Source organism: Lipophrys pholis, assembly GCF_963383615.2.
Source record: "Lipophrys pholis genome assembly, chromosome: 2".
Classification (NCBI taxonomy): domain Eukaryota; kingdom Metazoa; phylum Chordata; class Actinopteri; order Blenniiformes; family Blenniidae; genus Lipophrys; species Lipophrys pholis.
Genome location: NC_137636.1, coordinates 35,116,652 through 35,130,178, shown reverse-complemented (window position 1 = coordinate 35,130,178; position 13,527 = coordinate 35,116,652). Strand labels below are relative to the sequence as shown.

Below are 13,527 nucleotides of genomic sequence, written 5' to 3'. Positions count from 1 at the left end.
AATGCCAGAAATTTAGTCTCATGCCAAGTTTTAAATTACTCTTGTGTTTACAGATTTACAACAGATTTTCAGATTATGGGATTTTATAGTTAACAGCGATAAAATGTATGACTCTATCAAGCTTCTAAACAGAAATCGTGTTTGTCTTTTAATACAGTCTGTTGTTGCATGCATTGGTTTGCACTTATTTCACAATTACAACTCATCTCCTCTATAATTCTGTCATATTTACTTTTATAAATGTGTGTGTCAACAAAATATAGAATAGTAATATTCCCCAATGTATCGATTAGGTTCAGGATTCACTTAGTCGTTCTTGTTATCTTGATTTCCTCTTTAATATATGAAGAAGAAACAGGTTTTTCCTCTTCCTCGACGTCCACAGTGAAAACAGTAGCAATGAGCTCTGGCAGCACCCGGTTACTCACACTGGGTTCAGCATATTGGACAAAGCAGCTAATCTAAGCTTCCACACCGATTCTCAGGATCAGGAAGACAGGGTGCCAAGATCAATACACGTCACACACACACACAGAGGAACAATAATCTGGTCTGCACACACATTAGGAAATATCCAGATGGTTCAAGTCAAAGGGAGGTGAACTCACCTGTTTTGAGAGGCGACGACGAACCCGAAACCTTCTCCTGCCAGCTGTACTTCTTCCCCAGTGAGTTGTTGTTCAGTGTGTCCTGAAGGGAGGGAAGCAGGAGGAAGTGATGACAAGTAAAGTACAGCGAGAAAAAAAACCCCAACGTGTGATTCGATTCAGTCAGTGTGTTCTGGATCCTGAAAAGCACACAACGTTTGTGTATCTTTCTCTCGCTCTGAGCTGCCACACACACACACACACACACACACACACACACACACACACACACACACACACACACACACACACACACACACACACACACACACACACACACACAACACACACACTTTTTATTCAGCTGAATGAGCAGGGATTCTTTTGTCCGTGCTCCGTGGTGTGCATTTAAAGGGACCAGACGCTTCACCAAAGCTATACCGAGAAACACACACACACACACACACACACACACAATTATATATGCTTACAGGGATAAAAAGGAATAATTTATGAAGGATTTTCGATCTAGTAATTGCCCATAATAAATCATCAAGACATCTTTCTTTTTTAACCTAAAGACATGAATGACGGTAATGTGAGACAGATTTAAAAGTTAGCCTGAATAGCTATTATTATATTATATTATATTATATTATATTATATTATATTATTATATCAACTTACTATTATTATTTTTCCCTCAGGCTGTTAGCCTGCTGAACCTAGAAAAATAGACCCAGCAAATGACCTTGGTACTGTTTATTTGCATTAGTCAACACTGGCGGAAATATGTGATCTATTTATCTGTTATCTTCCGTGTGCCTTCATTTTCTTTAATATTATTAATGTCATATAGTGTGCTACTTTCATTATTGTGTCTTCTAGATTTTTATTTTTATTCTTGCATCCCATAAAAACTGTTGATTCGGTGCGGGACATGTACTTAAACCATTTCACTGCACATTATGCTATGAATAATTGTTGTGTGTGATGAATAAAAGACTTGACTTGGAATAAAACAGTAAGCAAACTGTAAAAAAAAAAAAGGGGGATCTTCGTTTTGGCTTTGAAAACCTCCACAGGTGGACTTTTCCTGAAAGCTGGTGCTTGAGGCACTGACCGCTGTCGTTCACATATTCCACATTCACTATCTTTCATCTGCCTTTTGGGAAGAAACGTACCGAGATGCAGAACCAGATGAGACGGTGCAATTTAATTTATTATTTTCTAGCTGAGCTAAAAGACTTTGAAATCTGATCCTGAGCAGCGAGGCCAGCACAGGGGGTAACGTTCTCATATTTACTCACTCCGGTCTGAACGAGAGCTGCTGCAGTCTGTACAACCTCCACATCTCAAAAAAGTAATATTTTTTTGGGGGGGGGCAAATCTGATAGGAGCTCGCTGCAATAATCAGTGTGAGACATGATAAAAGCTTGAATTAAAATCTCAGTGTCTAAATGTCACAGAATATGTTTAATCTAGAATAAGAAAGACAACAATTAACTTTATTCAGAAAGAGAGAAAAAAGACACGCAAGATATTTTGCAAAACGCTGTACATTATGTTGACGTGTCATTATATTAATGTTTAATACTCGTTGAAAGAGTTGTGGGTGTTTTTGAAGCGTGTAAAGTACTTATTTACTTTTGTTATTTAAATTGGTAAGCTTTTAAAATCAGTGCACAATAACAGCAATATTATTTACATAAAATCAAATGTGTAAAACTGAAAAAGATAAATTAAATCATGTATTTGTAGCCCAAAAGAATCTTTAAATTAAATAAACATGAGTCTAACATGAGTTCTGTGTGTGTGTGTGTGTGTGTGTGTGTGTGTGTGTGTGTGTGTGTGTGTGTGTGTGTGTGTGTGTGTGTGTGTGTGTGTGTGTGTGTGTGTGTGTGTGTGTGTGTGTGTATATAGATATAGATATATATAAATAAGCCAGCCTACATGTGACCTGCATTAGATTTATATCTAAATATTGTGTCACAACTGAGTTTTACTCTGACATACGCTCAAGCACAGTTTTTAATACACTTTCATATCTGTATTTTCAAGATAAAAGCTTGAAGGAGGCGCAGTGTTACATTGAGGAGTGTAAATCGACAGAATACAGGAATGTTTCACTTGTTACGCAAAGTCGAAACAGGAAATTACATATCTTGTCACACACAAGCAACATTTATCTCAATGATGAGGTATCTATGGCAATGTAGTGTTTTTTGTGACGATAATCAATTTACTGTTTTTACCAAATCTGGTCACTCGCAGGAAAAAGGGTTAAAACTTATCAAACACAAAACAGCATTTTGTGAATCAGGGCTGCATATAAGATGGCCTCAGAGGAAAAACAGAGATTATTTCTCCATGTCTGGATGAGACGAGGCCAAAATGAAAAAGAAAAGGCAGATTTTAACATGCTGGAAGGAGAACTGGAAACTCCTGTGACGACAATGACTCCAAAAATAAGATGTTGTCCTTCCTCCTCCTCCTCTTCTTGTCCACCCACCACACATGACTCACTTTCCATCGACGTGGACCGGGCTTAGATGGAGCCGTTGCCATGGTAACGTGTGAATCAGCAGGTGGGAAACAGCAGCGTTGAGCTGCGTTTTCCGCCGAAGTGACAAAAAGATCGCTGCTCGGGGCACCAAATTATAAAGTGTGAGAGGATTAATAACTGAGATTTACATGGATGTGAGTCTACGATCTCCACAATTAAATAGGAGAGCGAAATAACATCACACAATATTTATACTCAACAAAAACATAAACGCAACGCTTTTGTTTTTGCACCATTTTTCATGAGCTGAACTCAAAGATCTAAAACATTTTCTATAAACACAAGAGACCTATTTCTCTCAAATATTGTTCACAAATCTGTCTAAATCTGTGTTAAGGCCTCTTCATACTCCATAAGAACAAGACGAAAGTTCGGCAGTGCGGGGTCCTGTTTTAACAAAATGACGTAATTTCCTTCGGCCAGTTCCCTCTGGCCGAACAAATTAGTTTGGGCTGTGCCAACCACCCTGGCCGAACTGTGTAGGAGCCGCACTGCCGAAACTTCTGCACTGCCGTGTGCTGCGCATGCGTGTTCTAGTTCGCTCATGACTATCGATAATATTTTAATCATATTCAGCTTGTAACATCGCTACTGTACGAGCGCCGCAGCTCGTTAAAATGTCGGAGTGTAGGCTGACGTGATGCACCTGAACGCATCACGAACAGCTGTCAGCTCATGCAGTTAAAACTGGACTAACATGGCGCTCGGACAAAAACTTTTTTATAACTGAAAAAGTTCAGAGAAATGTATTTCTGAAAGCACTGGAGACCAGAAATAAACTGTGCTGTTGAAAAGTTTAAACGCCGCTTCACAGACTTGTGCCTGCTGCGAGGGGGCGTGGCCTGCGAGTTCGGCAGCTTCTTATCGGAGTATGAACAGTCCTGCCGAAAAAGCTTTTTTTTTCAGTAGCTGGCTGACGTCACTGCCGAATTTTCTTCTTGTTCTTATGGGTTCAAAAAGGGAGTATGCAGGGGCCTTTAGTGAGCACTTCTCCTTTGCTGAGATAATCCATCCCTCCTCACAGGTGCGGCATATCAAGATGCTGATTAGACAGCATGAATACTGCACAGGTGTGCCTTAGGGTGGCCACAATAAAAGGCCACTCTGAAATGTGCAGTTTGATCACACAGCACAATGCCACAGATATCGCAGGTTTTGAGGGAGTGTACACTTGGCATGCGGACTGCAGGAATGTCCACCAGAGCTGTTGCCCGTGAACTGAATGTTCATTTCTCTACTATAAGCCGTCTCCAAAGGCTTTTCAGAGAATTTGGCAGTACATCCAACTGGCCTCACAACCGCAGACCACACCGGCCCAGGACCTCCACATCCCGCATGATCAGCTCCATGATCGTCTGAGACCAGCCACCCGGACAGCTGCTGCAACACTTGGTTTGCATAACCAAAGAATTTCTGCACAAACGGTCTCAGGGAAGCTCATCTGCACGCTCGTCGTCCTCATCAAGGTTTCGACGTGACTGCAGTTTTCGTCGTAGCCGACTTCAGTGGGCAAATGCTCACATTCGATGGCACGTTTGTGTAAATAGAGTTCAGCTGAGTTCAGATAAAATGAGAAAATGAGTTCAGCTTATGAAAAATGGGAGCAAAAACAAAAGTGTTGCGTTTAATTGTTTTGTTCAGTGTGTATACATGGGCGCTCATCTTCCTACACAATCTGCTAAAGCTGCACAATATTAGGAGAACCTGAGATTAGCGACGATGACGCTTTAGTTTAACGGCAATTTTTTTGTAAATCAATTGTAATTAAATTCTCTTGTATTTAAAATTCTGTTATTTGGAATCTGCAGAGCATGAATGCACAGTGCATGGAAAAATTATTTATCCCTGTTCAGTTAATCTTTTTACAAATGTTTATTATGCGCGTTGATGTTGCGATAAAGATAATTTATCTGGTGAAACATAATGCCATGTTTCACCAGATAATATACTTAAAAGCATGTGACGCTGTATAAAAGGGAAAGAAATCATCCATTACGTGTGTAAAATTGCAATATGTCTGTGTATCTATGGGCTACTTTGTGTAGAGGAAATTAAAATTCCTACCAATAATACTAGTTGTATAAAATATGTAGGGATTTCTTACCTCACAATAATCACTTGGTACCATTTATGTAGTGCAGTCCACACACGGAGTACCATTTATGTTGCGTTTTGGTAGTTTGACTATCGATAATGATTAATAATTGTCAAAGATAGTTATTAATTATGTTATTGAAACTTTAATCTGATCTGTATCAGATACCTCGGGAGCACCACCTGATGATAGCCAATTCAGTTATATCAGTCTCATAAAATACACTAAATAGTTAACTTGGAATTTTAATTAATAGTTAAATTAATTACAATTACCACAATTAACAGTAAAGCTTGAAGGATTTTGGAGTTCTTGACACAGAAGAGGTCGACATTTCATTCACCTTTGTGCTCATTAATAAGACAGCAAGTATGATTCCAAAAATTATATTTGTTCACAATGAAAACAAATAAAAACACAGATTCTAACTGCCTATATACAGCTTGGTGTGTCCAGGTGCACTCGGTAAACGCGGTTAGATAAACCCACACACCTAGTCACAAGTTCGCAACCAAACTGCTAACTTTTGCCGCCGGATACAGTCACCAGATTTCTAACTGCATGCTCCAACATAAAGTTAAAACTCAAGCATTCAGAACCACGTCGACAAAGCTGTCCGGTCGTCAGGTGACCCCGGGAAGCATCTTCCTATTGCCACGGCAACTCGGCTTTGTGCCGCCATTTAGTCTCTGAGACAACCCCACACCAGCCGCCATCTTGGATGAGTTTCCCAACTCATCGATCACCCGGTGGACATTCGAGGTCATTTCACCCATTCACCCTCATCACCCTAAACCTCCTGAAGTCTGCCTCCACCTGGTGGACGTTCGAGGACATTACATCCACACTCAGACTCCACACACACACACACACACACACACACACACTCTTTGTACATAGTGTTTGCTGTTTAGTAGATTAGATCTCCATGTTAGATGACGTTTGCTACTTGGATGTGTTGATTTATGAGATGATTGTTAATAAACGCCTGTTAGCTGAATCGAACGATCCCTAGTGATTATTGTGTTTGTACTGTTGACATTCGCTTGTGTGTAACAGTCTGTGCTCGGATCTCCCGCCTTCCCTTTTATTTAAGATTGTTATATTTGGACACAGAAATATTTACGAACTTTTCCAACGAGACTGATATTTTGGTAATTAGCTATTCCCAGATTCTCTGGTGGTGCCCCTTTTATTATTAATGAATAATCAACAAATTTATTCAAATTAAACATTTTTTATTAATACATTATTTTTGACAATTTATTAACTTTTAACTTATTAACTGAGTAAATGACAGTTTACTTCCATTAATAATTAAAATTTTTCATACTTCCAGTGATTTACTACTTTCAGTAATCTATTACTTACAGTAATTTAATGCTTATAACTAACCATAAATCCCAACATATGTTTCTTAAATCTTAAAGTGAGTGAAGGCAGTGCTAATCTAATCTGCCTGTTCCGTCTATTCAATAAAGTTTTGTTATGAGAGATTGTGAGATTATCAAATGTAAATGTATTGCTTTTAAACAGAAAAGCAGCAGTGATCCAGAGATTATCAGTGTCACAAGGAGTTTTATTAGGACTAATAAAACTTGCAGACTGAATTATGCAGAGCTACATGTGTCTTTTGATTTTTTCAGTTTGTTTATCCACTTACTTTGAAACAGTCACCATGAGATTTCTCTTTTTTCTCTATTTCTTTTTAGAGCTCTCACTCAGTATTGAAAAATCTATCTAAATCTAATCTAAAATCAAAGATCTTACAAAATCTCAGCCTTCACTGTCATCACTGGGTATTTTGGATGAGTGTCTAATTTATCTGAGTACTAGACAGGAAACCGCCACAAAAAGGAAAAAGTGACTATCCTCTTTATTATCTTTCAGTGAGGCTACAAATTACTTAAAAAAAAAAAAAAGGCACCTTAAGGATATTTTGAAAAGTAAAACGATTGTAAATTGTGCGAAGCCACGTCAATAATGTAGATTGTTTTCATTATATTAATGTTGTTGTTTTTTTATGTCTGCAGCAATCTCATCAATCAATGATTAATCTATTCTATACATTGCTACTTTTTAAAGTTCCTTAAGCAGTGATCATAGCAAAACACAAGTCCCCTTCAATTGATGAATTTATCTTAATAATATGCAGTTGTTTTTCTTTACCTTTGCAGTTCATGCAAAGATAATATCAAAGGAATCCTTCAGATTTGTTTCCCTGAGCTGCAGAAGGAACGTTAACAACTTCCCAGTAGACCGGAAGACCTCCCAAGAATAAAACAAAACGTTTGAGAGCAATTATTTCCTTTACATGATCCTGTTCTGACAGCTCAGACCACACACACACACACACACACACACACACACACACACACACACACACACACACACACACACACACACACACACACACACACACACACACACACACACACACAGAGTATAGTGGGGATGTTTCCACCTCATGGAGGCTGCGTAAAGAACAAAGCGCGGATATTTAGAGTGGCTCGGTTGATCATGTTGACAGGCTGCCCTGCAGCGGACTGCATGTATGTTCGAGTCTTGGACAATTCAGCGGCTTACTTGCATAAGACACTTCAAGGTATGGGTGAGAATGTGATATTTGTGTGAACATGAAAAAAATCTTGAATAATGAAAATGCACGGATTTTCTCTGGAAATGCATTAGTATTATGGTAAAAAAAAAAAAAAGGTCTACTTCCACATGAAAGCAACAAAAATGGTCCTTTTTAATCCTTCATTGTATTTTTTTGATGATTTATGCCCTCAAACATGTAAAATTTTGAATTTTTCCCCGACAAAATTTTCGGTACTTGAAAACTAAAGTGTGTATGTTCTTCAAATCAACTTAAAATAAGTATTAATATTGGTTGTTTTTTTTATTAACAATTTTTGGTGGTTGAGTCTAGCACATATACATAATTAAGTATTCAGTTTTACAATGAGTAAAGTCCTGGTTGTCCAGTAGAGTTTGTTGGGGTCAGCGTTTGTTCAGAATATGCAAATTACCATTGTGATAAGCTACCAGAAGGTTCTGAACCACATTCATCAATCCACATGATCTCCAACATGGCTGCTGGTTTGAGGTCATTCCCCTCTTGGTGTAAGGAGTGATAAAATATCTAATCACATTTTTCCAGTTATTTTCTCTCCAAGTCAAAGCTAATATTGGTTTATTGATAACTATTAACAATTTAAGGAATTCCAGCTCAAAGTCTGTCTTTGATGAGACCACATATAAAGGCTACAACAAGTTTATATTATTTAGGCCCAATTTGTTGATCACAACGCTGATTGAGGTTGTTGTTTTTTTTTGCATTTTGGCGTATTTCACCTAACTATGTATGCTGGTGCTGACCTGAACTCCATTGGGCTCATGGGGACTCATGTCATTGTGGGGACATAAATTAAGGAAGTCTTCAGGAAATCAATGGGAATTATGTGAAGGCCTGGTTTAGGGTCCGGCTATGGTTGAGGTTGGGTTGAGGTTAAAGTAAAGGTTAGGGTTCAGTAAATAGGTCCAGAGCAAGCGTGCAATGAATTGTTACTTTTCCATTTCCAGCTGAAAATTTGTGTGAAATCAACTCTGTGTCCCGGATTAGGTTAAGACGGACGGGATTTTTTACTTGGATCCTGATTACAAACGCCCTTTAGTAAAATTCTGTAACTTCCAAACCAATACAAGATTTTGACTTTATTTTTAGATTCCTGAGAAAATTTTGCATAAGGATCAACTTTCAAACGAGAAACTTGATTTTTCACCCAAATATCACACTTATCTTAGGCTACTCAAAGTTTGAAGCTCGTCATAAGGGTATTTAGCAGATATGCATTTACTGTGAGTACTTCTATGCAAACTGAGATATGAAACTGTCTATTTGTTTGCAAAATGCAGTGAAATGTTGAAAGAACTTAGTTGTTGGATTATGCACGTTTTTACAAACTCACCTTGACAGCATGACGTTGAGGTTAGTTTGCATTTTTTGCGAGGGGGTAGCCATCATTTATGACAGCATCACTGATCCCTCAGCTCGGGTCTCATTGTTGTGTTCTTGCTGCAAAACCTGTACGATTTCCTTGGTGGTTTGGCCAGACTGGAGCCTCTTGCCGGCCGGTTTTGACCCGTGGACCTTATGTTTGACACCCCTGATTAAATCTGTTCCTCTTAAAAAACACATTTATGCCATCAATTAAAAAAAGTTATTAAGGTACGGTGACAATTCCTGTTTTCATGGGTTTTATGAGCTGGAAGCCCAAATTATGTCAAAATAAACAAATAAATACTTGAAATCGTTTGAATTGTGGGCCCTGAATCTGTAATCTATGAAAGTTTAACTTTTTGAATGGCATTATGGAAAGAAATAAACTTTTCTATGATATTCAATTTTTCTTGAAAGGGTCTGTATATAGAAGTTTATGAGCAGGAGTCTACTTCTAAATTTCTATGTGCTCTGTCTTCTTCTGTGTTTTTTGGTGTGTTTGGTGAGTCACAGCACCCCTAAAGGCCTGGCATGTGTACTACATGCCCTGAAGCCTCGTGCTGAGCCGTGTTCATAGTGACTTATGGACAGAATGTTTTTTGAGAACCTCAGGGAGAAAAAAGATTGTTTTGGCTAAGATTTAATTTATTTGAATCAACCAAGGGTCACAAGACCACAAGAAAAATACACAGGCAGCTCATCTAATCCAAAGATTTTTTTTTTTCATTGATAATTGAGATGGTTTCGGTTCTACAGTTACTCTGTTCCTGTTTATATTTACTGACTTAAACTGTTTTCTACTTGATATTCTATATAATTGATCCTGATGAGCACAGCATGAACCCGTTGACCTGCATTAAAGGGCCAGTAGAAGCCAGTGGAGCTAAAAGCATAAGGTGTAGCCACAAATGAGCTGCCAGATGTCTGCCAGCTTAAACTTTTCAACCTACAAAGGTCACACAATTTAAAAGACTGATTGAATTAATTTCTTTTGAGAAAAAAAAAGAGGACCTTAAACTCTACATCTGTCTTTCTTATAGCAACACTGTCTATAAGTGCTGCGAGGCAACATATGTTGAAGTCCAAGCTTCAAAGCCCTTTAGCTGACCTGGTAACTGTTACAGGTGGAAGGAAAGCAGATAGAAAGAGGGAGAAGGAAGACACTCAACGGCCAAGGGCTCCTGGTGAAAGGTAAACACACTGCATGGTCGCTGTACCATGATGTGTGTGTGTGTGAATAAGAGACCAAAATTTGTAAAAATCTGAAAATTCAATATGCTCTATAAGTGCAGCACAACTATTAAATTGTGTTTTGGGAAAGACATTTGTTCACATCAAGGGACTGAGCTTCATTTCAAAGAGGTACAGTTTAACAGGCACACATTGAAATGATTTGGGGGATAATGGTTTGTTTCACTGTTAAAGTTAGTAAAGGTGCTATTTTCAGTCATTAATATTTGATAAAGCCAGTTTTAAAGCCTAAAACTGACCAAAATCACAGTTATTTCAGAATGTACAGTGGAAATCTACTACTTTAATGTTTGCTTTACAGGTCCTATCGCGCCCAACTATTGTAGGTGTTACTTGAAGGAAATGGGCAAAACACTACAATATATGTGGGATTGAGGCCCTGTTTACACAACAACTTTTTCCAATGAAAACCGAAAACCTTCATTGCTGGTTTGGGTGTCCATGTACATCGGTGCTCAGAGCCTGTGCACACCCATTGTTGATGTTTATAGCGTATTATTTCTGCACGGAAGTGTGTTTGGTTTCATTACAAAAACAATAAACGAGGCCACTTTGTGCCCTGGCGTGCTAACTTCACTGTTTTCAGCTTTTCTGCCATTTCTGTGGAAATCCTTTTCAAAACGTTGCGTGAACACGAAGGTTTTCTAAAATGAAAATGCAAAAACAATGCGTTTTAACTTAGAACGTTGTCAACGGGGCCTCAAACAGGCATAGACAATGTCATGCAATTGGTGCAGTTTGGTAAAAATGAGTTACCAAACATGACGGCCTCCCACTTAAACGGCTAAATAGTCCACATGTACCTCAAATAGTAAAATAGAAAGAGTCTAGGATTATATTAAAAGTGATGGATTATAGATTTCTGGTGTAGTTTACATGGGTCAGGTACAGAGAATTGTATTGTAGATTGAGGATTGAGATGTTTTAAACAGTCGTAGTTTAAGAGTCTGGATCTTCTTTGAAGAATCCATGTTGGTTTTTAAAGGAATCTGGTCAGGTCTGAAAAAGAAAGCATGTCCAAGTGTGTTTGAAAGAGCTAGTCCAGTAGAGAATATCTGGGTTGCTTTTTAAATATCCATGTCAAGTCCACTTTTGAGAATCTGAGAGTCTGTCTGTGAAAAAGTCTGGTTGGGAGAGTCCTGGGAGATTTTGTGTGGGGTTTTCAAGTTCTCACTTTGAAGTGTTTTCTCCACGTTGGCATGCTTGTTGTGGTGATTTCTGTTTTTGAATTGAAGATGAGCATGAATGTGTGTGAGATCGCCTCTCTGTATTAACCCACCCTTCATCCAAAGTCGTCTGGGATTGGCTTCAGCCTCCAGCCACAATAATTTGGATGAAGCACGTTAAGGAGGCGACTGGCAAAGATGGATGTCGCTTTCCATTAAATCGGTTGGACCTCCATTCGGAGCGATGCCACATTTCAGGATTGATTCATAATGATTCATTTGAAAGGAAAAGCCGATAACGATGACGTTCACATTTAAGAAAACAGAGCGAGATGCAGTGTTCGAGTACGGACATGAGCAGATTGTGTTTGTATGTATCCCCTAACATTGAGCCTTCAAAAACTTCAAAAAAAATGACAAAATGTCCTCCGGCTCGTGTTTTATCTTATACATGGACACACACACACACACACACACACACACACACACACACACACACACACACACACACACACACGACAGCCTTCAAGCACAAACCGAGACGAGCACCGAGGAAAACAACAATCTGGGTCCTCACAATTGAGACTATTGTTCTGCTGGAAAACACGTCCTGTCAGAGACAGGATTGTAGTGAGTCCAGTGGTGATGTCACGCCGCTCGTTTACTCATCATGCCACTTTAAAATGTGATGCTTGTGAGTGAGAGGAGCACAGAGACGAGCAGAAAGAGACGAATGTATTCCACCACTAAAAGATCAAAGTCAGTTCCACCCCCCAAAAAATATTATCAATATTCTGCCAGAAACTGCCGCTGTGTGTGTGTGTGTGTGTGTGTGTGTGTGTGTGTGTGTGTGTGTGTGTGTGTGTGTGAAGATGGTAAATACCTGTGTGCGTGGCACAATAGGGAAGAGGTTAAGGGTCGTGGGTCTCTTAGGCCGATAGGTATCCATTGTAACAGGTGCCACGGGGTCCTTGGTGACTTGCGGCAGAGCGACGGCGGACGCCTTAGACGACTCTTTGTCACCACGGTAACAGTCAGCACCGTCGATGAGCTCCAAATGCAGCATCTCTGCCTGGAGCTGGCCGACAGCTCCGAGCTCTGCCCTCCCCGACATGCTATTGGTTCCCCGCCTCACATGGCCCTGCAGGGATTGGAGGGAGCCGGCGTCAGGCAGGGAGACGGAAACACAGAGAGAGATAGGGAGAAAGCGACAGGGAGAGAGAGCATGTGTGGACGAGATGAGGAGACTGAGCCAGCCAATTAGAGGCGGCTCTGTCTCCAGCCTGTAACACTTTCACTGCCAGTAGAGTGCCTGCAGCTCGGTAGAGACACTATATCTGGCATCGGCATCGACACATGACAACAGTCACAAGCAGTGAGTAAGTGTGAAGGAAAAACCCTTCTGTGGTGTTTATCAGTGTTGCTTTCTCTCCCAGTGGTCAGATGTTTTCTAATGATGGCTGAGGATCGGTATCGTCTTCGCCAAGCTAGATGCTAAGACTGAACACTCGATGTCTCGATTTGATCAGACATTGTGTTTGTGTTTTCCATTTGGAATTTGAATTTATTGTAAGGAAAGCCCCTTGAGATGCAACATCTCGTTTACAAGGGGGAACTAAGGAACACAGAACATAAAGACACAGAACATAAAACAGTTGACATGCAGCTTCACTAGCCAGCTCAATACATAATAAGTGTAACTCTGGACAACAATAAGACAGACATAAAACACCGGACAATCTTGCTCACACAACCCACTCCCTCAATGATATCAGTGAACCTTTATATACTGTCAGTAAGAATAAAAATACCGCAAATTGCATATCACATGGAAAAAAATTAAAAACAAAACAATTTGT

The 13,527-nt window shown here is 39.5% G+C and overlaps 1 protein-coding gene across 1 annotated transcript in view; it reads right to left on the bottom strand.

The window, feature by feature from the left end:
- Nucleotides 1-12,803, bottom strand: part of LOC308128117 (C-Jun-amino-terminal kinase-interacting protein 1-like) — a 37,327-nt gene extending 24,524 nt beyond the window's left edge. Inside the window, exons 1-2 of the mRNA XM_080493400.1 lie at nucleotides 12,552-12,803; nucleotides 609-690 (exon numbers count right to left, since the gene is read on the bottom strand). Of these exons, the coding sequence (XP_080349526.1) occupies nucleotides 609-690; nucleotides 12,552-12,782 (313 nt within the window). The 5' untranslated portion in view covers nucleotides 12,783-12,803. The remainder of the gene's footprint in view (nucleotides 1-608; nucleotides 691-12,551) is intronic.
- Between the last annotated feature and the right edge of the window lie 724 nt (nucleotides 12,804-13,527).